The sequence below is a fragment of the Nicotiana sylvestris genome, chromosome 2 (genome assembly GCF_000393655.2).
Source record: "Nicotiana sylvestris chromosome 2, ASM39365v2, whole genome shotgun sequence".
NCBI lineage: Eukaryota > Viridiplantae > Streptophyta > Magnoliopsida > Solanales > Solanaceae > Nicotiana > Nicotiana sylvestris.
In genome coordinates, this window is record NC_091058.1 from 61,655,619 (window position 1) to 61,677,154 (window position 21,536).

General features: G+C 33.4%; 1 protein-coding gene across 1 annotated transcript; it reads right to left on the reverse strand.

Annotated features, from left to right (window-relative positions):
* Nucleotides 1-1,116: 1,116 nt before the first annotated feature.
* Nucleotides 1,117-4,043, reverse strand: LOC104237231 (probable RNA 3'-terminal phosphate cyclase-like protein). The gene is made up of 6 exons (XM_009791337.2): nucleotides 3,759-4,043; nucleotides 3,517-3,666; nucleotides 2,277-2,458; nucleotides 1,983-2,158; nucleotides 1,664-1,877; nucleotides 1,117-1,556 (listed from the first exon to the last, which is right to left on the reverse strand). Exons 1-6 carry the CDS (start codon nucleotides 3,961-3,963, stop codon nucleotides 1,347-1,349), a joined length of 1,137 nt encoding a protein of 378 aa, XP_009789639.1. The 5' UTR covers nucleotides 3,964-4,043; the 3' UTR covers nucleotides 1,117-1,346.
* Nucleotides 4,044-21,536: the final 17,493 nt, after the last annotated feature.

The window sequence follows — 21,536 nt, forward strand, 5'->3', positions numbered from 1 at the left end:
ACAGTACCCTTGGAATTGATCACCGTAGGATGTTATCATTATTATATATGCATGTAATATATGTGCCAGTAAACTGTAGTATATTTTTACAATACATGAATTTGACATCTCATTTTTTTGCTTGCTTAACATCAATCGTAATAATTTATTAAATTTTCAAGAATTTTGCAACACACCATCACGTATATATTTGAAATACTCATACTTCTCTTTTGTGCTTGAGACTATAGAAAACGCACATGTACCATAAATTTGCTTTTCTTTCAGTTTCATGGAAAAATAAGTATTATAATAATATTCACTCCAGGTCATGCATGTAGTTACTTATAACATTGAGTTGTAGGTCAGAAACATGAGAAAGTTAATAAAACTGTATAAACAAATTGATGTATACCTGAATCGGAAAGAAGACTAGCTCCTTTAGGAAAAAGATTAGATGAGCTGATTGAATCATTTGGCTAGAGATTCGTGTTGATCACGTATTATAAAATAAAAGCAATATAGCAAGAACTACGTAATTAACTAGGACTAATAATATAAGAGAATGATAACATTAGAAGAGAGAATTTATTTCTTTGTTTTAGAGTGTGGAAAATAGGTTCATATTTATAGAAATATTTCATTGTTACAAAACCAATCGAAAACTTGTTATTAATACATAACCAATCCAAAACATGTTATGGATACATAACCAATCCAAAACATATTATGGAAGACATCCATCGTTGCAAGTGGATGGATCCATTTACAGGATTTATAACAGTCCACCAAATATAGACAATTTAAAAGGAAAACAAGTAAAATGCTAGGACCTTTTAATATTTCATGTAATATTAGTACTCCCCCGTCTCATATTAACAATCGTGATTATTAAAAATAGTTGTCTCAAATTATTTGTTATTTTAAAAGTTAAAGACAAAATTAATTATTTTTTCCTTTTTTAGACTTAGTAATAATTGTTCTTGAAGATGGAGTAAATAAAATAATATATTCAATGATGATTACTGGGTTGATGATGATTCAATGAAGAGAAATTATATCTTAAGACATAAATAAGGGTAGAATAGTCCGATCTCTTTCTTAAGGGAATGTAAAAGAGAAACATGACACATGATATGAGACCGAAGGATTAATATTAATGTTAATATTTAATAAAGGTTACATTGCAAAATTTCATGCTTGCTTTTCACAGCACACACTCATTACAACTAGCGACCACATCAAAATTGGAGCCTGTGACACATCGTGCTTGAATTCTCACTCTAAAGTCAAAACCACCCATTGATGAATTGAAGCCATTCGATCCAAACTGTCACTCTAAACCACCACATTATGCTATATCTTTATCATGATACTTTTCTGGATAAATTCTGAAATCCAGAGCCAAGACACATCATAGTGACAGTTCCCGTCGAGGCATCAGGTTTCATGACAAACTTAACATCCAAAAAGTCTCTTATGTGCCTTAGTGCTTCTATTCCATAGGGTGACAGCTTCCCAACCCGAACTTCTGAAACATCTTTTGGACACAAAGCACATAGAAGAAACAGCAGTCCCTGTTAATATACACACAACCAAGAGATTGGTAAGACGAGGAGCTTGAGGGAAGTATGATCAGCTAGAACTCACAAAGAGATTAATGTTGTCAGTAAGTTATACACACCTGATGTGTTGAATCTACTACTCCCCCCTGTTTAATTTCCGTAAGTAGTGCAGAAGCAATTTGCTCGCCAACTTCCTCAGCAGGGATCAAATCTTTCCTATCATCCTCTAAGTCTGCATCATCTTCTCCTCTTGCATAAGAAACTGTAGTATCAGCAGATATAACACAACCAGAGGTAGTCTCTGCAACTAGAGAAATTCCATAGCCAGGTGACCTGCAATCAATTCAGATATAGTCAGCAGAGCCCAAATTAAACATGTTCTGGATGGTTACTACATAAAAAGACAGCAAGTGCGAGATATCCACAAAATGATCATACATTCCAGCTTGTGCTCCAGCTTTATGATCTGTAAAGATGTGAACATCTGAAAGAAAAGGATTCAAGATTCCTCGAGCAGCATGTATAATGGTATTCTCAAACTGAACAGATACCCTAGTTGAAAAGGAAACACCTCTAATTCTCTTCACCAGACCTTCATCAACCCATTTAATAGCCTGTATAATAGCGGTCGCCAAAAAAATTGGTCAAAAGAATCATTTATAGTTTTCTGACTGACTGTCATTTGGCTGCCCGCAGAATACAAAACAACGAAGTGAAGGAGAAAAAACTCACTTTCAAACTATTCGGAACCATAGGAACTGAAAGAAGTACTTCTCCACCACCTTTAGGAGCAACTCCCCGACTCTCAATTTTCAGGTCCAATCCTTCTGCAGGGACTCCGAACTGCTTCAGTATAGGCAAAGTAGTTGATCGAAAAGTATCAATAGATGGGTCCTTCGAATCATTTGTTATCCCTGAAAATGTTGTTTCAAACTTTGAGATAATAACCAAATTCTTAAAATAATTGCGGCATTTACTATCACATTCAGTTACAAGGAAATCAATGATTTGAACCGCTAACCTGTTAGACGTTATCAAAGCACTGAATTAGTGGATCCTAAGTCATAACTAAAGAGGCCAACACAATACAATTTTTAAATTGGAGGGACGTTGTTGCTTCCTTTGAAATTTTTTTTGTTGGTTGTTTTTTAAAATATGATATTATATTTATTTTTTCACGTCTAAGGTGACACCGCTTACAAAAATTCATGCGTACGCCACTGAGGATTGGAGTGCCAAAGGTAAAATTTGGAGCACAAAACTGCCCTTTAACTCATCCTAGTTGCAAAATTGTGAAAACATGTGATAGAAATTGTAGCAATTATGGTATGAAACTGACACAAAGAGATAAGATGTCATAGTCGACATTCCAGACTGATTAATCCAGTTAAGTGTTAGTTTGGACAAATCTTAGCTATAAAATGATACCTCAATTCAAGCGTCCTCTTAGTACTTAATCTCCTTCCATATACTTATCCCGAGTTTTAATGCACTATCCTTTACAAGAGTAAACAAAATTAAAAAAAAAAATATGGCCATCTGAACATTCTTTTTTTCTGCTGTTGACGCTTCATGAATTTTAAATCATGGGAATTGAATTGATATCACAACATGTATTCACTTTTAAATGGGTCATCATTACATCCATTCCTGAGCAAAAGATACATAAAACAGAAGATAATGCTGTTAGTTACCCTGTGAAATGAGTTATTTTCAATATCCAGCGAACTCAAGGAACTCCACATAGAACATAATCTAGATATTTTCTTTTGTATAAGGAGAACATAATATTGTTTTACCAAATACACCTCATGTACATCTCAAAGAACAGTTGGACTTTCCCTTTTCAATCAAGACGAACGCGTTACACTCTGCTTGCTACTGTTTTGCAAATTAGACTAAATTGTGATGATTTCCCGGATATAAATTAGTAAGTTACTGCCTGGCGGATAAAAGAGGGTAAAGGGCATACCTTTGAGCCTAATGGTGAGTGGTTTCTTCCCAAACATACCAAGCACAATCAACGGTTCCAAAAAGTAGCCGATGGAGCGACTTACACCACAATCATGAACTAAATGCCTTCCTCCCATTATAATTCCTGGTTTATACTTTAGTTTTGTTCCTGCCCAAAAATAGCACAACAGGTTCAAAGAATCAATTTTAGAACACGATATACGCAAAAAATGGTATGGTGGGGGGCTGAATAATTTTTACCAGTTTCATTGATTTCAACGACACAATCATCGCAGATTTTTTCAAGGAGGCGGAGGAAAGAGACCTCGTGAGGACGAAGGCCAGGCCAAGTAGCCTCAGAACGAATATCCTCAATAACAATCGATTTGGATGAAAGGGTCGCTAGTAAAAGACGGAGTCTCAAGTTCTGGCTTCCTTTCAGCTTCATGTATGATACTTTCCCCATCTTCTTCGTCTCTGTCTCTAGGTAGGTAGCGGCAAGGTTCAGAGCTGAAAGATGTTTAGGTTTCTTGCTGCTCTTTTCAAAAGGGATGTACCCTCGTATGAATAAAAACAAAATTTTAAAAATAATATAAAATTTATTCAAGATATTTTTGTGTTATAATACAAAAATCAACAAAAAAATATAAGCTCTAAAATAATAAAATATAATTTGTGTTATGAAAATAATTATATTGTGGATGTTCATTTAATACTCCGTTATAGATACATTTAATACTCCATTGACGTTTATCTACAAGCAGCTGATGAAGGCAAATTGCAAGCAACTTAATGAAATGATTTGCAGCAGCTTCTTATTAAACAAGCATGTTACAAGTGGCTCATGCAGACAGCTTACAAGCAGCTCAAGAAAAGCCTTGCAGCTGCTTCCGGAAAAAACTCGCAACTGCTTCATTTCTTCTATAAATAGAGGAATTTTTAGTTCATTATGTACATCAGCTTGAAGTTGAATAATATATCAATCTCTCCTTATACTTGCCTTCGATTTATTTACTTAGTAGTCTTTATTTTATAACACGTTATCAGCACGAGACTCTGCCATTTTGAGCACTTACTTTGAATTTAATTTCTATTTCAGTGTCCATCTCCGATGTAAAGCGACACTCTTACGTCCGTGGTTAGATCTTGTTCATTCCGAGCATCATAAGGTAGATTATACCCTTGAGGTGATGAGTTTTTCTTCTTGGCAGTAGTGATGTAAATATTACTTACATCTGGAGTGGCCAAATTTGCGTAAATTAAATTGAGCATTTTGCTTATATTTTAATATTGCTTGGTTATATGTTACGTATGCAATACCTATTTTGGTATTTGTTTTCTTCCTAATTATTTTGATAAAGGATTACAAAGTGGATAACATTGTTAGATCCACTTATACTCCAACAGAGTTTGCAAGAAATATACAACCACCAGAAGTGGTTATGTTTCGTATATCTCATTGTAACTAATTTTTTGTTAACAACCAGAAGTGGTATATGCCTATGACCACCAGAAGTGACAATTTCGGCTTTCTATGGTTACAATTTCAGATAAGCTAGAGAAAATTTCTCTATATAACTTGCATGCCTCGATTTGCTCATGAAGTAGCATTATCTTAAAAGAGGTTGAAGCATCACACGATGTGGTGTGATTAATGCACGTTCAAATAATTATGTTCTGTTCCCTGAAGGATGAGAACTTTTGATAAATATTAATTCATTCCCTAGAGTGAATGTGACAATATTAGTAAAGCTCATAAATATGAACGCGCTCTTGATGTAAATATATTACAATTCACCTCCAGAATAGGTAATATGATTAAGAGAATATATACTCAATATTTCGTATTTTAATTTGTTGTTGAAGTAGTAAAACAATTGAAATTTACTCCTGAAGCAGAAAAATATTATGAAACTATGTCTTTTTGTGCTTAAATAAATAATGAACTATTCAAAGTTATTTTTGAAGCACATTTTTATTCCATGGAGTAAATAAAGAAATACCACAACTCACTTCGTGAAGAGGTAGAATAACAAAGGATATAAATATCATTTTTGTGGCATAAAGATCATTGCTGCACGTACCTGTTGTAAGTAAAACATCTTGGGTAATTTATTAAGTATCATTCTAAGGCAAAAACATTCTTGTAGAATATTTTCTACTACAACCATATTAATATGTTATGATTAGTTATCGAGTTCCCCGAAGGAAATAACAACTCATGTATCTTTCCCCGAAGTATATAATGACTATGTGGTTGCCGATTTGATATAAAATTTTCAGATGTTAATGGCGTCTATCCCTAAATGAGATATTTGTCACAAAGTTGGTGGTAAAAATACTGAAACTCTTAATTTCTTACATTTACAAATTTAGAATTGTTTTTATAGTATTCATTTGATTATGATTTTCTCTCATGATACCAGAAGTTTCTGAGAAATATTTGGTAGTACAAAATATATCAACAACTCCTGAAGAGCTAACTGTTTGTCTAGAAATATATGACATTAGTAGTGTCCGATAAATATTAGATTGTGGATAATGAATGAAGGCTCTTGAAGTGTGATGAATTTGGGTCATTACTTGTTTTTAAAATGAATTTTGCATTTCGAGGCCTTAAAAACCTCTTTCAGCATCACCTCGATTTGCGTGCGTAGTCCGGACGCATAGTCGGAAGCTATTATGTGAAAATCTGTGAAAAATATTGTAATTTTGACTTAAAATGCATTTAAGTTGACTTCGGTCAATATTTTGGGTAAATAGACCCGGACTTGTGATTTGACGGTCTCGGAGGGTCCGTAGAAAAATATGGGACTTGGGCGTATGCGCGGAATCAAATTCTGAGGTCCCAAGCCCGAGAAATGAATTTTTAGAGAAAATTGTTTTCTAGAAATTTCTATGAGTTTTAGAAATGAAATGCATTTAGAATTTGATAGTATCGGGCCCGTATTCTGGTTTCGGAGCCCGATACAGGTCTTATATGTGAAATAAGATGAGTCAGTGAAATTTGGTAAGAAACGGAAGTCGTTTGAGGGGATTCAGACCCGTAGTTGTGAAAATTCCTACTTTGAAAGTTTTGAGATTTTTCTTAGATTTCTATGCTAAATTTGTTGTTTAAAGGTTATTTTGGCGATTTGATCCCACGGATAAGTTCATATGATATTTTTGAGTTAGTACGTATGCTTGGTTTGGAGCCCCGAGGGCTCGGGTGAGTTTCGGATGGGTTTTGAACTTATGAAAGTTGCAGGTTTTTGTTGTTCGGTGCACATGGATTTTGTTCTTCGCGTTCGCGTAGTCCCACTCGCGAACGCGTAAGGCAAATTTCTCACGTGCCAGTTTTCTTCTTCGTGAACGCGAAGCCTGCGACGCGAACGCGAGGCTAAGGGGGGAGTACCCTTCGCGAACGCGTCCAGGCACTCGCGAACGCGTAAGGCAATTGGCCTGGGGGAGGGGGGTTCTCACTTGTTTTACGCGAACGCGGCCACTGGCCCGCGAATACGAAGGCTCGAGGGGTCAAAGCTCCGCGAACGCGACCCCAAGGTCGCGAACGCGAAGGTCACCTAGGCCTAATTCATCGCGAACGCGACAGGCCTATCGCGAACGTGATGAAAGCCTGTCTAGTGATTTTAAAACAGAAGCAAAACATGACTTAAACAAAATTTCATAACTTCTTCTTCCAAACTTCAAATTGGGCAATTTTGAAAAGGGATTTCACCACCAATTTCATAGGTATGTAATCTTAGACTCATTTTCTTCAATTTTCATTTACACCCATTAGATTTCTAGGCCTAAATCATGTTTTTAATGGTAGAAAATTAGAGATTTGGGTAGAGTTAGGGTTTTTTGTATAATTGGGATTTAGACCACGTTTTGGGGTTGAATTTTGGAACTAATTATGTTTTCGGGCTCGTGGGTGAATGGGTGACGGGTTTTGGTCCGAACCTTGTATTTTGACCAAGCGGGCCTGGGGTCAATTTTTCACTTTTTGGGAAGAATGATAGGAAAGCCATAATTAAATTGGAATTGGATTGTTTAGCGTTTATTGATGTTATTAAGTCAATTATGTATAGATACAATTGATTTGGAGCCAAATTCAAAAGGAAAAGCAGTGTTTGAGGCTTGAGTTGGCCGTGGAAGTTCGAGGTAAGTGTTTGGTCTAACCTTAGTTTGAGGGATTAGGAGTTGTGTTCTATTTGCTACTTGTTTCTTGTTGAGTACGACGTATAGACATGGTGATGAGTATCTATACATTGGTGTCGAGCATGACCGTGAGTCTTAAATTGAAATTTATTGTGTTCTTAAATAATACTACGGATGCTTAATTTGATGATTCTTTGTATTACGCAAGGATTATGATTATTCTCGTGGAAATTACTTATGATTGAGTATTGGTGTTAGTTGAGGTAGTTAGATGTTGGAACAAGTTTGGTTATAGCTGTTTCTCCCCTGCCGGGATATATTTACTTATACTGTCGATTTTCTTGCCGGGATAGCGTTGTTTCTTTATTGATCCTTTGTCGGGACTCTATTTGTGAATTGGTATTGAATTGTATACGTGGATCGGGTTGCACGACGCAATAGTGATAATGAATATGGATCGGGTTGCACGCCGCAACAGTGATAAATGATATGGTTCGGGTTGCACGCCGCAACAGTGATAAATGATATGGATCGGGTTGCACGCCGCAACAGTGATAAATGATACGGATCGGGTTGCACTCCGCAACAGTGATAAATGATACGGATCGGGTTGCACGCCGCAATAGTGTTATTATGTTTTGGATCGGGTTGCACGCCGCAATAATAGAAAATACGAATTGTTTATAGATTGGCTGCGAGTTCTTCATTGATTTGTTGTAGATTCTAAATTGTTCCTTATGCTTTTCTCTTAATTTACTGTTGGTATTGATATTCCCCCGCAGCATGTACCCCCTCCCATCTTTACTTGTGTATTTCTGTTTTATTTTCCGTTATATATTATATAATTGCACATGTTTATTTGGTAGGTCCTAGCCTCGTCACTACTTCGCCGAGGTTAGGCTAGGCACTTACCAGCACATGGGGTCGGTTGTGCTGATGATACACTCTGTACTATGTGCAGATCCTGGAGCAGCTTTTGGACCGTAGCTTTGGGTGGTTGCCTTCAGTCCAGCTAGAGATCCCGAGGTAGTCCTACAGGCATCCGCATGCCCGACGTTCTCTTCTATCTTTTTATGTATTCTGTTTTCATTTACTTCCGAGATAGGTTGTACTTCTCCTTTCGGACACTTGTATGTAGTATTCATAGACAGTTCGTGATATTGTGATACCGGATTTCGGGTAAAGACATATGTTGGCATCGTCATGTAGGCTTTGGTTATTTTATCAGATTAAGTCTTCCGCTTGTTTTATTTATTGTTAATGTTTTACTGTTGATCACATGTTAGTTTAAATTGTTAAAAGGGGCTAATAAATGAGTTAGTAATTATACAATACGCGGCTTGCCTAGCTTTCATGAGTAGGCGTCATCACGACTCCCGAGGGTAGGAAATCTGGGTCGTGACATGAAGAGCTTATATACAAATATATCATTCATATGATATGATTATGATCAAAACATATGTTGTAGTAAACTTGAAGTTTACTAATACAAATGACAATCATACTGAGACTACAAATGATTGAAAGATTGAATCTTCATGTTTCCACAATCATAGGGGGTAAATATGTATGTGAGAAGTTACTCCCTTATTCTTCAATTTATACTACATCATGTATCACAGTAAACCAGAAGTTTACTAATGCAAAAACAGCTACAGTAAATCAGAAATTTGCTTATAGAAAAGTAGCCACAGCAAAACAGAAGTTTACTAATGCAAAAGCAGCTACAGTAAATCAGAAATTTACTTATGCAAAAGTAGCCACGGTAAATTAGAAGTTTACTAATGCAAAAGTTTGTGCCATAGTAAACCAGAAATTTACTAAGAGATAACACATGTCATGGTAAACTTGAAGTTTTCATTTGTCATTTTAAATGAGCTATTTGAGAATTCAGGTAAGCATATACTGAAGAACTAGGAGATTATTCAAGTGTTCTCTTGTGTTGCTTGTTCTCATAATAAATTGATTATACCAACTAAAGTTGGGATTAAAACCCCTGATTCTGAAATATATAAAAGGTAAATATGGGCGCATTCACCTGTCATGTGAACCACTTATAGATGCATATATAAGATGGTTACATGTATGTTTATTGTCAACTTGTAGTTTGACATTTGAGATTGTTTTCTCAATTAAGAGCATAACTTTCAGATTATGCAAGACAGTTCATCTTGATAATGCTGGTTTATATCCAAGTTGGTTTAGCATTGAATACCTCCTACTAATGGATAAACTATTGCTTATGAGAACAAAGCTTCATGTGTTGGTCTAAGATTTTCTAAATTGCATATAGCAGCACTTATATGCATCAGACCAGCAATATATGATAAGTCCTCCCCTCACAATTGGTTTAAGATCAGAAACCAAATATTTCTACTATCTTTTGATGTGTGGTATATGATTAATTTCTCTACCACAATACACAAAGATATGTTTCTCAAAGAAGATTGGAGATATATGTTAGTTTTTCTAACATTAGGGGATGGAATAAATAGTTGAAAAATATGCTATATGAATCGAATTATCATTAATATGATCCTCACTTAGAAGATAATTCAAGTCAAATTCCAGAAGCATTTGTTAATCTAAAATTAAATATCATATTTCAGCTCCAAATGCTCCTATTAAAATTAAAGTCCCTAAAGGATAGAGTTTACTGTACGCATGAAGCGTGGTAGACCAATCGATTCCAAATGTAACAATCCTTGAAAAATGATAGGAGTTAATGATCATAATGAGGAGGAAATGAGCTCTAGAAGAGCCCACGACATAACATTTCATGAAACTCCAAAAGAAGTTCAGATACCTGAAAATAAAGAAAGTGATGAGATCTCAACAAGTTATTTCACTTAGGAAATGATACAAATTATCATCGACGATATATTTGATGCAATATAGTGCACAATATTATAAAAGATTGTAAGGATCAGACCTATAGTCCAGACACCTGAAGATGTCATGTCATTTAAATGCAAGTCATAACCTATATGAATATCCCTGAAGGATTTAAAATGCATGAAACATATAGTTCAAAGTCTCGAGAAATGTACTCGATCAAATTATAAAGGTCATTGTACCGTTTAAAGTAATTTGGGCGCATGTAGTATAATCGCCTCAATGAATATTTGCTAAAAGAAGGTTACAAGAGCTCCAGAAGGCAATTGAATATCTTAAGAAAGAATTTGAGATAAAAAATCTTGGAAAGACAAAACTTTGTCTTGGTCTACAAATTGAACATTTAGCAGATGTGATCTTTATCTATCAATATGCCTATACAGAAAGGGTCTTAAAATGCTTTTACATGGACAAAGCGCACCCATTGAGTACACCAATAGTTGTTCTATCACTTGAAGTGAATAAGGATATGTTCCAACCTCCAGAAGAGGATGAACAACTCTTTGGTCCCGAAATACCTTATGTTAGTGCAATTGGTGCACTTATGTATCTTGCTAATGCTACAAGGCCTAACATAGCATTTTTTGTTAATTTACTAGCAAGATATAGCTCTTCTCCTACACGGAGATATTGAAACGAGATTAAGCATATATTGTGATATTTAAAGGGAACTCTTAATATAGGGTTTGGTTTATGCTAACAAAGGTAATGCAGATCTTGTTGGTTATGCATATGTGGGTTATTTATCTAATCTCTATAAAGTTCGATCTCAAACCAAATACGGTTTACATGTGGAGGTACTGTCATATCATGGCACTCCACAAAGCAATATATTGTTGTTACTTCTACAAATCATGCTGAGACAATAGTTATTTATAGAGCAAGTAGGGAATGCATATGGTGGATATCGATGATTCATTTTATTCGAGAAAAATGTGGTTTAGAATGTGATAAAAGATTAACAATTTTATACGACGACAATATTGCATGCATAACCCAATTGACGGGAGGATTTATAAAAGGAGATAGAACGAAACACATTTCACCAAAATCATTCTACACACATGACCTTCAGAAAAATGGTGACATTGTTGTGCAACAAATCTGTTCAAGTGAAAATCAGGCAGATTTGTTCACTAAATCTTTGCCAACTTCAACTTTTGAGAAATGGTATACAAGTTTGGAATGCAGAGACTCAAATATTTGAAACAAGGTTTTCATTAGGGGGAGTGAAATATGCGTTGTACTCTTTTTCTCTTACTAAGGTTTTTCTCGTAAAATTTTTAATGAAGCAGCCAGAAATGCGTATTACTAAATATGTGTACTCTTTTTCCTTCACTAGGATTTTTTCCACTGGATTTTTCCTAGTAAGGTTTTAACGAGGCACAATATCTTTTTAATGAACATTCAAGGGGAGTGTTATGAAAATAATTATATTGTGGATGTTCATTTAATATTCCGTTATAGATAATCTTCCTGAAGAAGGTTATCTATTTAGTAATCCATTGAAGCTTATCTACAAGCAACTCAATGAAATAATTTGCAGTAGCTTCTTATTAACACATGCAGGTTGCAAGCAGCTCATGCAGATAGCTTACAAGCAGCTCAAGAAAAGCCTTGCAGCTGCTTCCTGAAAAGCCTCACAGCTAGAGCTGTCAAAACGGGCCAGCCCAGCCCACCCCAAGCCTCGCGGGCTTTTAAATTTGGTGGGCTAGGACGGGCTGACCCGCCACATGAACGGGCCTTAAATGGCCAGCCCAACCCATCCCTAAGAGGGCCGTGGGATAGGGCGGGCCGACCCTTCAATTTTTTTTAAGAAAAAGAATTTCTTTATATTCTTAAATATTTTTTTGAGACATAGTCGATTAATCATTTAAATAACTTTTGTTTACTTAGAGCGTAAAAAAAACTTGATATTTGATGAGGAATCTCGTAATTGAAATGCAAATTCTCTATATCTCTAATTCTTCCTTTTTAAAGTTACATGAATATTTTCATAATGCTTTTCTTTTATTTTCCTCAGATTCAAGGATTGCTTCAATGAGTTTAAATGCTGGGGTTTTTTAATTTAGGATTAATATCATTTGCTGATTTCATCATTATAGTCCATAAAATTTTTAAAATTCCTGAAATTTGCTAGTGATCATTTTTTTTTGTATTCAAAATTGATTTTTTTCTATACTAAAGAGCAGTTTAAACATTAATAGTATATTAAAGTAATCTAAACTGATCATTGGCCACTTAAAGTAATATTTTCTTTTGAAAAATAATTATTATTGACCAACTAAAACTTTCCGAGTTCGTTATTAATTAAGCAAAAGAAAAACTAATTTTGTCAAATTACATGCATGTCAAAAATGTAAATTCTAGTTGATATGGAAGGGTGAATGAGCAATCTAGACTTGGGGAATGAGGTTTATAATTAATAGTTTTTTTTAATTTTTACTTTTTTAAAAGTATTAAATATTTAGTAGTTAATTATTTTGTTAATTTTTAGCCAACGGGTCGGCCCAGGCCCAGCCTCGGTCAAGCCTCAAGGGCCAGCGGGCTGACTTGGGCCGGGATTATAAGTCTCAACTTTAAATGAGCTCAAAAAATTCTAGCCCAACCCTACCCAAGTAGTGGGCTGGGTTGGGCTAGCCTCACGGGCTAAGCCCATTTTGACGGCTTTACTCGCAGCTGCTTTCTTTCTTCTATAAATAGAGGGGTTTTCAGTTCATTATGTACATCAGCTTGAAGTTGAATAAATATCAATCTCTCTATATTTGCCTTCGATTTATTTACTTAGTAGTCTTTATTTTATAACAATTTGTACCTACATGCCTTGCTAAGTTTTATATTTATAATAATTTTATACAAAAAGAAAGTTTTTCGAAAGGTAAAAAGGTAATTTTTCAAGGCACATGTCCCTACGTGCCTTGGAGTCTTAATGTGAATTTGCAAAACCTAAATATATGATTTTCTTTTAAAAATATAATATATTACAAAATTTAAATAATTTTTTTTACATAGAATGTAGTTTATTTTAAAGTTCTAAATAATACCAAAATAATGAAAGTCCTAAATATTAAAAAATAATCAAATAATTAATTTGTCCAGTGTAAACTTTATTTTAAAGGAGTAAAAAAGATAAATGACAGTTTACTTTTAATATAATATAGAGTATCATAAATAACATTATTTTTGGTTCACTTCAAAAATAATAGATTATATATATATACTAGTCTTTCGGCATGCGCGTTGCGCGTGTACTGCAATACAATAGATGTATTTTTCTTAGAAAATTAATTTTAAACTCAAAATAATCATTTAATTATTTTTCTAATTTTTTAGGACTTTAACATTAGCTAAAATTTTACTTATTAACTTTTTTTTATTTAAACTATATAAAAACTTACGTAACACATTAACTTACGTGTAACATATTTATTAAATCAAAACTAACGTAACTTTTCCATTAAAAACAAAGCTAAACTGCTACATGAATTCAAAAGTTTTAAATATCATCTGGATCATCAATGAAGAAGCATTTAGTTAAGTTAGTTAAACATTTTTAATTACATTAATCTATCCCATAAGATACAAATATAAAATAGTCATATCTTACTTAATAGTCTTGGTGTATGTTTTTTTGTACCAATGTGGTTGTACCGTTTGTTAGTATCAAATTAAGTTAGTACTCTTTGATTCTTTAATCACAAGAACTTAACTAAATAGAATGAGTGAATGAAAGAATTACAAGGAGCAAAAAAGAATGACAAAATGTGGAAATTTAGAATTGCTTTAATCTCTAAAGTAAAATGTTTGGCTTTTGGAGAATAGCCAAAATATAATTAAGGTTGTGTTTTTAGATTAACCAGCGGTTATTCAAAAATTCAATTGGGATAGTTACTAAGAAGAAACACACCCTTTAGTGAACTTACTTCAAATGGTTCCTTCTTTTCCTTTTAAGAAAAATACTATTATTAAATATCTTTCTAGTTTTTATGAAATTATTATTATTATTAAATATAAATATACATTATTAAAAGGGTATTTTGGTTCTTTTTAATTTTTCAAATATTTTCTTATTTAAATTCAAGAATTAACAATAAGTTCCTACAAGATGAAGAATCGATTCAGTATGTTTACAAATTATGTTTATATAATCCAGTTCATGATAATGTAATTAAAACATTGATAATAAAAATTTAAGCATAATGCAATGCTAATAAAATAATTAAACCTAAAGTCATATAAATCCTTTTAATCATAATGCTATACTTTTTTGGTAACTTAATTTAATTCAAGCCTTTTTAATTTTCATATGATTGTTATAAGCTTGCAGAAACTTTTATACTTTGTATTTGTTTAATAGTTGATGATGTTTGACTATACTTTATCCTTTATGAGGATCTTCATAATTAAAACTATTTTCATCGAATACATCAAAATGATAAATTACAATAGTAACAACACAAATACCTAATCGCAATATATATATTCTAATTTCGAATTATACTCTGAAATCCTTCTAAATATTTGGATCCTTATAAAAAAATTGTGATATTTTTCTTCTTCATCCTCGATCACATTTGAATACATTTAAAAAAGCGAATTTAGTTACTTAAATGAAAAGACACCGCCTTTTAGAAAAGATACTTCAAAATAAATTAGTTTTTATTTTTTTATTTTTATAAATAATTACTTTTTTAAAAGGGTATTTTAGTAATTTAACTTTCTAGTTTAGGGCTTTTCACTTTTAATATAGTATAGATAAATTTTTTTAAAAGGATATTTTAGTAATTTAACTTTCTAGTTTAGGACTTTCCACTTTTAATATAGTATTAAGTTTTTAAAATTAAATAAATCTTATTAAACATATATGAGTTATAAACTAAAAAATTTTAAAAAAAGCACGAGTTCTTTAAAATGTTGGATGATAATCCCATATGGTTAATTCGGTAAAGAGAGCTATTGTTTGTTGGAATAAATGCAAGATTTAGTTATTTGTTTCAACATAAGAGGAAGTAGTTTACTTTTATCGATTCATTGTTAATATTAGGTCATCCAATATTTAAATATTATTCTGATGGTAAAATTCTTTCTTTCTCTTTTATATTTTCAAATATCTTTTTGTTACTTGTTGAAGTTATCGAGTGTAGTATTTAAATATTATACCAAAAGAATGATTGATGAATAAAAAACAATGTTTGAATAGAAAAGTAGTTCAAATATTATATGAAAATATATTATAGTTCATATATATATATATATATATATATATATATAATTTAAAGGTAATACGAAAGGAATTACACTAATGTTATATTGTTCAAATATAAGAAAATGATTTGTATAAATAATTAAAATCTTAATTTGATTTTAGATTCCTAGATATTGACACTTTTTCCATAGGTCAAACAATTTTATTTCACAAAATATCTTATTTTAACTATATTAAATATTCGTCCAATTAACAGTAAAAAGTTGCAGAACTCTAATAAGAATCAACTTGAAAAAATAACTTCTTTATTAGAGGAACAAATATTATTCTAGACAAACTGTATTCTTTCGATTTTACCATTATGGATTTGAATATGAATTGAATTTAGTCCATCACTAGCTAACTTACATAAATTCAAAGTGGATATAATTTTAGTTGAAGTTAAAGTTTATAAGCCAGTGTCTAAATATTGTAGTATATAATTTATATATAAGGTAAATTTTAATTTATTGTAAAGTTTTAAATATAGGATCGTTTACTTAATTCAGATAAGGAAAGTTATGTCAATTCAAATAAGAAAATATCTAATAATCAAAATTTTAGTAGATTTAAATCCTAAATATTAGGAAAATAATTTGAATTACGATTTTGTCCAATGTGAACTCTATTTTAAAAGGGTAAAAAAAGTGAATGATATTTTGCTAAGGGTCTTCGTGCTTTTAATATAGTATAGATATATATAGATATAGATATAAATAATAGAGGGCCCTAAGGCCAGTGACGTGTCACTCCCATTCAACAACAAATCCATTTCTTCCCTCTATGCTTATTTGTCGTTTCAAAAGAGATACTCCCCGCGAATAACAAAAAAAACTCAAAATATACAAACCCCTTCAGGTGGAACCGCTTCTTCCCCGCCTATTCTCTACTCTCTATTTTCTTACACTTTTTCTCTACTTTTTTTTTTGTTATGAATAGAATTCTATTTAGAGTGAATGTCTATCTTGTAGAGAGTTTTACTTTGTGGCTAAGTCATTTTTCCCCTATAAATAGAGAGATCTTACTCCATTGTAAATCATCCAAAATTCAATAAGAATTTCCTCTCTCTCTTTCTCTGTAATATTGTTCTTCTTCTTTTATTATTTTATAACATATTATCAGCACGAAACTCTACCGTCTCAAGAAGATTAAGGTACAACTTTTCTCCTCTTTTAATTATGACTGATATTATGAAAAGAAAGTTCGTTGCCCTTGAAATTTCGGGCAAGAACTATATGACATGGGTGTTCGATGCTGAAATCCATTTAGATGCAATGGATCTTGGAGACGCCATTAAAGACAAAACTAAAGCATCCACCCAAGACTGTGCTAACGCCTTGATTTTCTTGCGCCATCACCTGATGAAGGGTTGAAAATAGAATATCTCACAGTCAAAGATTCACTTGTTTTGTGGAATGACTTAAAAGAAAGATATGACAACTTAAAGTTGGTCACTCTTCCACAAGCACGATATGATTGGGCTCATCTGAGGCTCTAAGACTTTAAGTCTGTTTCTGAATATAATTTTGCAATGTTCAGAATTACTTTTAAATTGAAACTCTGTAGAGATACTATCACTGATTATGATATGCTTGAAAAATGTTTACAACGTTTCATGCCTCCAATATGGTCCTGCAACAGTAGTACAGAGAGAAAGGTTTCAAGAAGTACTCTGAGCTGATTTCTCTTCTCCTTGTGGCTGAACGAAACAACGAATTGCTCATAAAAAATCACGAAAATCGACCCACTGGATCTGCACCATTGCCTAAAATGGATGAGGCGTATTCTCATTATGCTAAGCGTGGAAAAGGTCGTGGCCTTATTCGTGGTCGTGGTCATCGTCTTGGCCGTGGCCGTGGACAAGGAAGAAATTTTCCTGGTATAAATCACCCCCCAAAGAAAAATAATCACCAAAAGTGGAAAGGGAAAGATGAGAAGCCAAAGGCAAATGGTTCAGAAACTGAATGTTATCGTTGCGGTGGAAAAGGCCATTGGGCAAATATTTGTCGTACACCAAGACATTTGGTTGAGCTTTATCAAGCATCTCTAAAGAATAAAGGCTCTGAAGCTAATTTTGTCTCTGACAATGATTTTGACATACCCACTTGGATGTGGCAGACTTCTTTGAGCACCCTGATGGAAAAATAGATCACCTGATCGGTGATGGATCCTTGGTTAAAGATGATTGAGTAGTTCAACTTTTATGTTTGCCTATTTTTAATAGTTAGTAAATAAACATCATGTAATTACAATTCTTTACATGAGTAGTAGTCATTAGTATAAAACAATATTATTTATTTTATAAATCTCGCCGCAGAAATACACATACATTTCATGCGATTTTATAAATAATTGCTTCCTATAAAATTCCATTTCTGAGAGGGCGAGCATTTATTGTCTTTTACTAATTTTGGGATAGAGGGAGAATTGTAACTAGAAAGGAATTGAATGAATTTTTTTTGAAAGAGTAGCAGTGAAGTGTGACATAACCCAGGGAAGTACCCGTTTTTATTTCTTTTTTACAATCATTAAATTTGTAATTTTTAGTTACTATCTATTAACATGATCTTTGAAAATTAAACTGCGGATAATACAAAAACACATTCAGTAATTAGATCTTTTTAAAATGTATTACTGTTTACGAGCCATCTAGATCGAATGAAGCTTTACTTAACAAGATTTTAGTAGTATATGACTGCATTATTTTTCTACGTAATTGTTTGTATCAAAATCAAAAATTGCTTGAAATTGCTTTAAAAGTCATTATTGAATCATTGACTTAACTTTGTTTTCTTTTCCTTTTCTTTGAAAATACTAATGTTTATTCGTATATTTCTTTTGTATGTGAAACCATGTGAAGCAAATATGGATCTCTCTCAAAGCAAACTTGAATCAAATTTCAATTGCAAAAATATTTGTTTAGTTGATTCATGTACGACACATACAATATTCAAAGAAAAGAGATATTCCTCTCATTTAAATATGTGTAAGGCAGATGTTACTATAATTTCTGGTAGTAGTAAATTAATTGAAGACTCTGGAAGAGCTACTATAACTCTGCCTAAGGGATATCATAGAGAATGCAATGTTCTCCTCCAAGTCCAAGAGGAATTTGTTGAGTTTTAAAGATATCCACCGAAATGGATATCATATTGAGACAATAGATGAGAATAATCTTGAATATCTCATCATTACCAAAAATGTCTCTGGCCAGAAAAGGGCTATTGAGAAGTTCCCATCTTTGTCTTGTGGCCTGTATTGGACAAGAATTAGTGCGATTGAGGCACATTCTATTGTAAACCAAAAGGTTACTGATTCCAATACTTTTACTTTGGCATGATCGATTGGAACACCCTGGATCAATTATGATGAGGCGAATTATAGAAAACTCAAATGGGCATTCATTAAAGAATTTAAAGATTCTTTTAAATAATGAATTTTCTCGCACTTCTTGTTATCAAGGCGAGTTAAGTATTAGACCATCACCAACAAAGATTGAAATTGAGTCCTCTGCGTTTTTGGAATGTATACAAGGGGACATTTGTGGACCTATTCACCCATCTAGTGGGTCGTTTAGATATTATATGGTCTTAATAGACGCATCTTCTAGATGGTCCCATGTGTGCCTATTGTCATCTCGCAACCTCGCGTTTGCAAAATTAATGACACAAATAATTCGATTACGGGCACAATTTCCCGATAATCCAATTAAGTCTATTAGACTTGATAATGCTGCTGAGTTTTCATCCCAAACATTTAATGATTATTACTTATCAATTGGGATAAAAGTGGAACATCCTGTAGCTCATGTTCACACTCAAAATGGTCTAGCAGAGTCTTTAATAAAATGTCTGCAATTGATAGCAAGACCGTTACTCATGAAAACGAGGCTGCCCACTTCTGTTTGGGGTCATGCCATTTTGCATGCAGCAATGCTAGTTCGTCTCCAACCGATAAATTATCATAAATATTCCCCGTTGCAACTAGTTTTGGGTCATGAACCTAATATATCCCATTTAAGAATTTTTGGATGCGCAGTATATGTGCCTGTAGCATCGCCATATCGCACCAAAATGGGTCCGCAAAGAAGGTTAGGAATATATGTTGGGTTTGAATCGCCCTCCATCATTCGCTACCTAGAAACATTGACGGGGGATTTGTTTACTGCACGATTTGCAGACTGTCGATTCGATGAGACACTTTTCCCAAAATTAGGGGGGGAAGTTGGTGAAACCAAACAGAAAATTTTGTGGAAAAATCCATCATTATCTCATCTTGATCCACGTGCCTCTATTTGTGAAAAAGAGGTGCAAAAGATTATCCATCTGCAGAGAATAGAAAATCAAATGCCATACACATTTACGGATCTGAAAAGAATAACAAAATCACATATCCTTGCAGAGAATGTTCCAATCCGTATTGATGTCCCTGTTGGACAATCTTCTAGTGTAATAGCTAATGAGTCAAAAACACGCTTAAAACGTGACAGACCATTAGGTTCCAAAGATCGAAATCCTAGAAAAAAGAAAACAAATGATCAAAATGACACTACGAAAGAATCTCATGAAGAAATCCATAATTTAATAAATTCTGAGATTCATGAGGAATCCACTGAGCCCGAGACTCAAGAAAATAAGGAACTATCAATAAATCCAATCGATATTGAGACAAATTTGAATCGAGTAGATATAGTGGTGGATTATGTCTTTGCATATAATGTTGCATCTAGCATTATGCAAGAAAGTGAGGATGTTGAACTTCAATCTGTTGGAGAATGTCGACAAAGACTTGATTGGCCAAAATGGCAAGAAGCAATCCAATTAGAGTTAAATTCACTTGCAAAACGTGAAGTTTTTGGGCCTGTAGTCCAAACACCTAATGGTGTTAAGCTTGTTGGCTATAAATGGGTCTTTGTACGCAAGAGAAATGAGAAAAACGAGGTATAAAGATATAAGGCACGCCTTGTTGCACAAGGATTTTCACAAAGGCCTGGTGTCGATTATAAAGAGACATATTCACCCGTTATGGATGCTATAATGTTCCGTTATCTCATTAGTTTTGCTGTCCATAAAAAGCTTGACATGCATTTAATGGATGTGGTTACCGCCTACCTTTATGGCTCTCTTGATAATGAGATATACATGAAAATTCCCGAGGAATTTAAAATGCCTAAAGCAAATAATTCAAAGTTCCGGAAAATGTTTTCAATCAAATTGCAAAGATCGTTGTATGGTCTAAAGCAATCAGGACGAATGTGGTATAATCGTCTTAGTGAGTATTTATTAAAGGAAGGCTATATAAATGATGTCATTTACCCATGTGTTTTTATAAAGAAAACAACATCGGAATTTGTTGTACTTGCCGTATATGTTGATGACATAAACCTTATTGGAACTCCTATAGAACTCCAAAAGGCAATTGATTATTTAAAGAAGGAATGCGAGATGAAAGATCTCGGAAAGACAAAATTATGTCTTGGGTTGCAAATTGAACATTTGGCAAACGGAATTTTTGTTCATCAATCTGCCTACATAGAAAAGGTATTGAAACGGTTTTACATGGATGGAGCACATCCATTAAGTACTCCGATGGTTGTTCGATTCACTTGATGTGAATAAGGATCCATTCCGGCCTCAAGAAGAGAATGAAGAGCTACTTGGTCCTGAAGTACCATATCTTAGTGCAATTGGTGCACTAATGTATCTTGCCAATACTACAAGGCCTGACATAACTTTTTCACTTAATGTCTTAGCAAGATA

Bases quoted from the DNA above. Each gene is read 5' to 3' on its own strand.
- LOC104237231 (XM_009791337.2), bottom strand. From the start codon at position 3,963: ATGGGGAAAGTATCATACATGAAGCTGAAAGGAAGCCAGAACTTGAGA. The intron at 2,459-3,516 runs GTATGCCCTTTA...CAACATTTTCAG, and splicing joins ACTCACCATTAGGCTCAAAG to GGATAACAAATGATTCGAAG. The intron at 1,878-1,982 runs GTATGATCATTT...AATTGATTGCAG, and splicing joins GCTGGAGCACAAGCTGGAAT to GTCACCTGGCTATGGAATTT.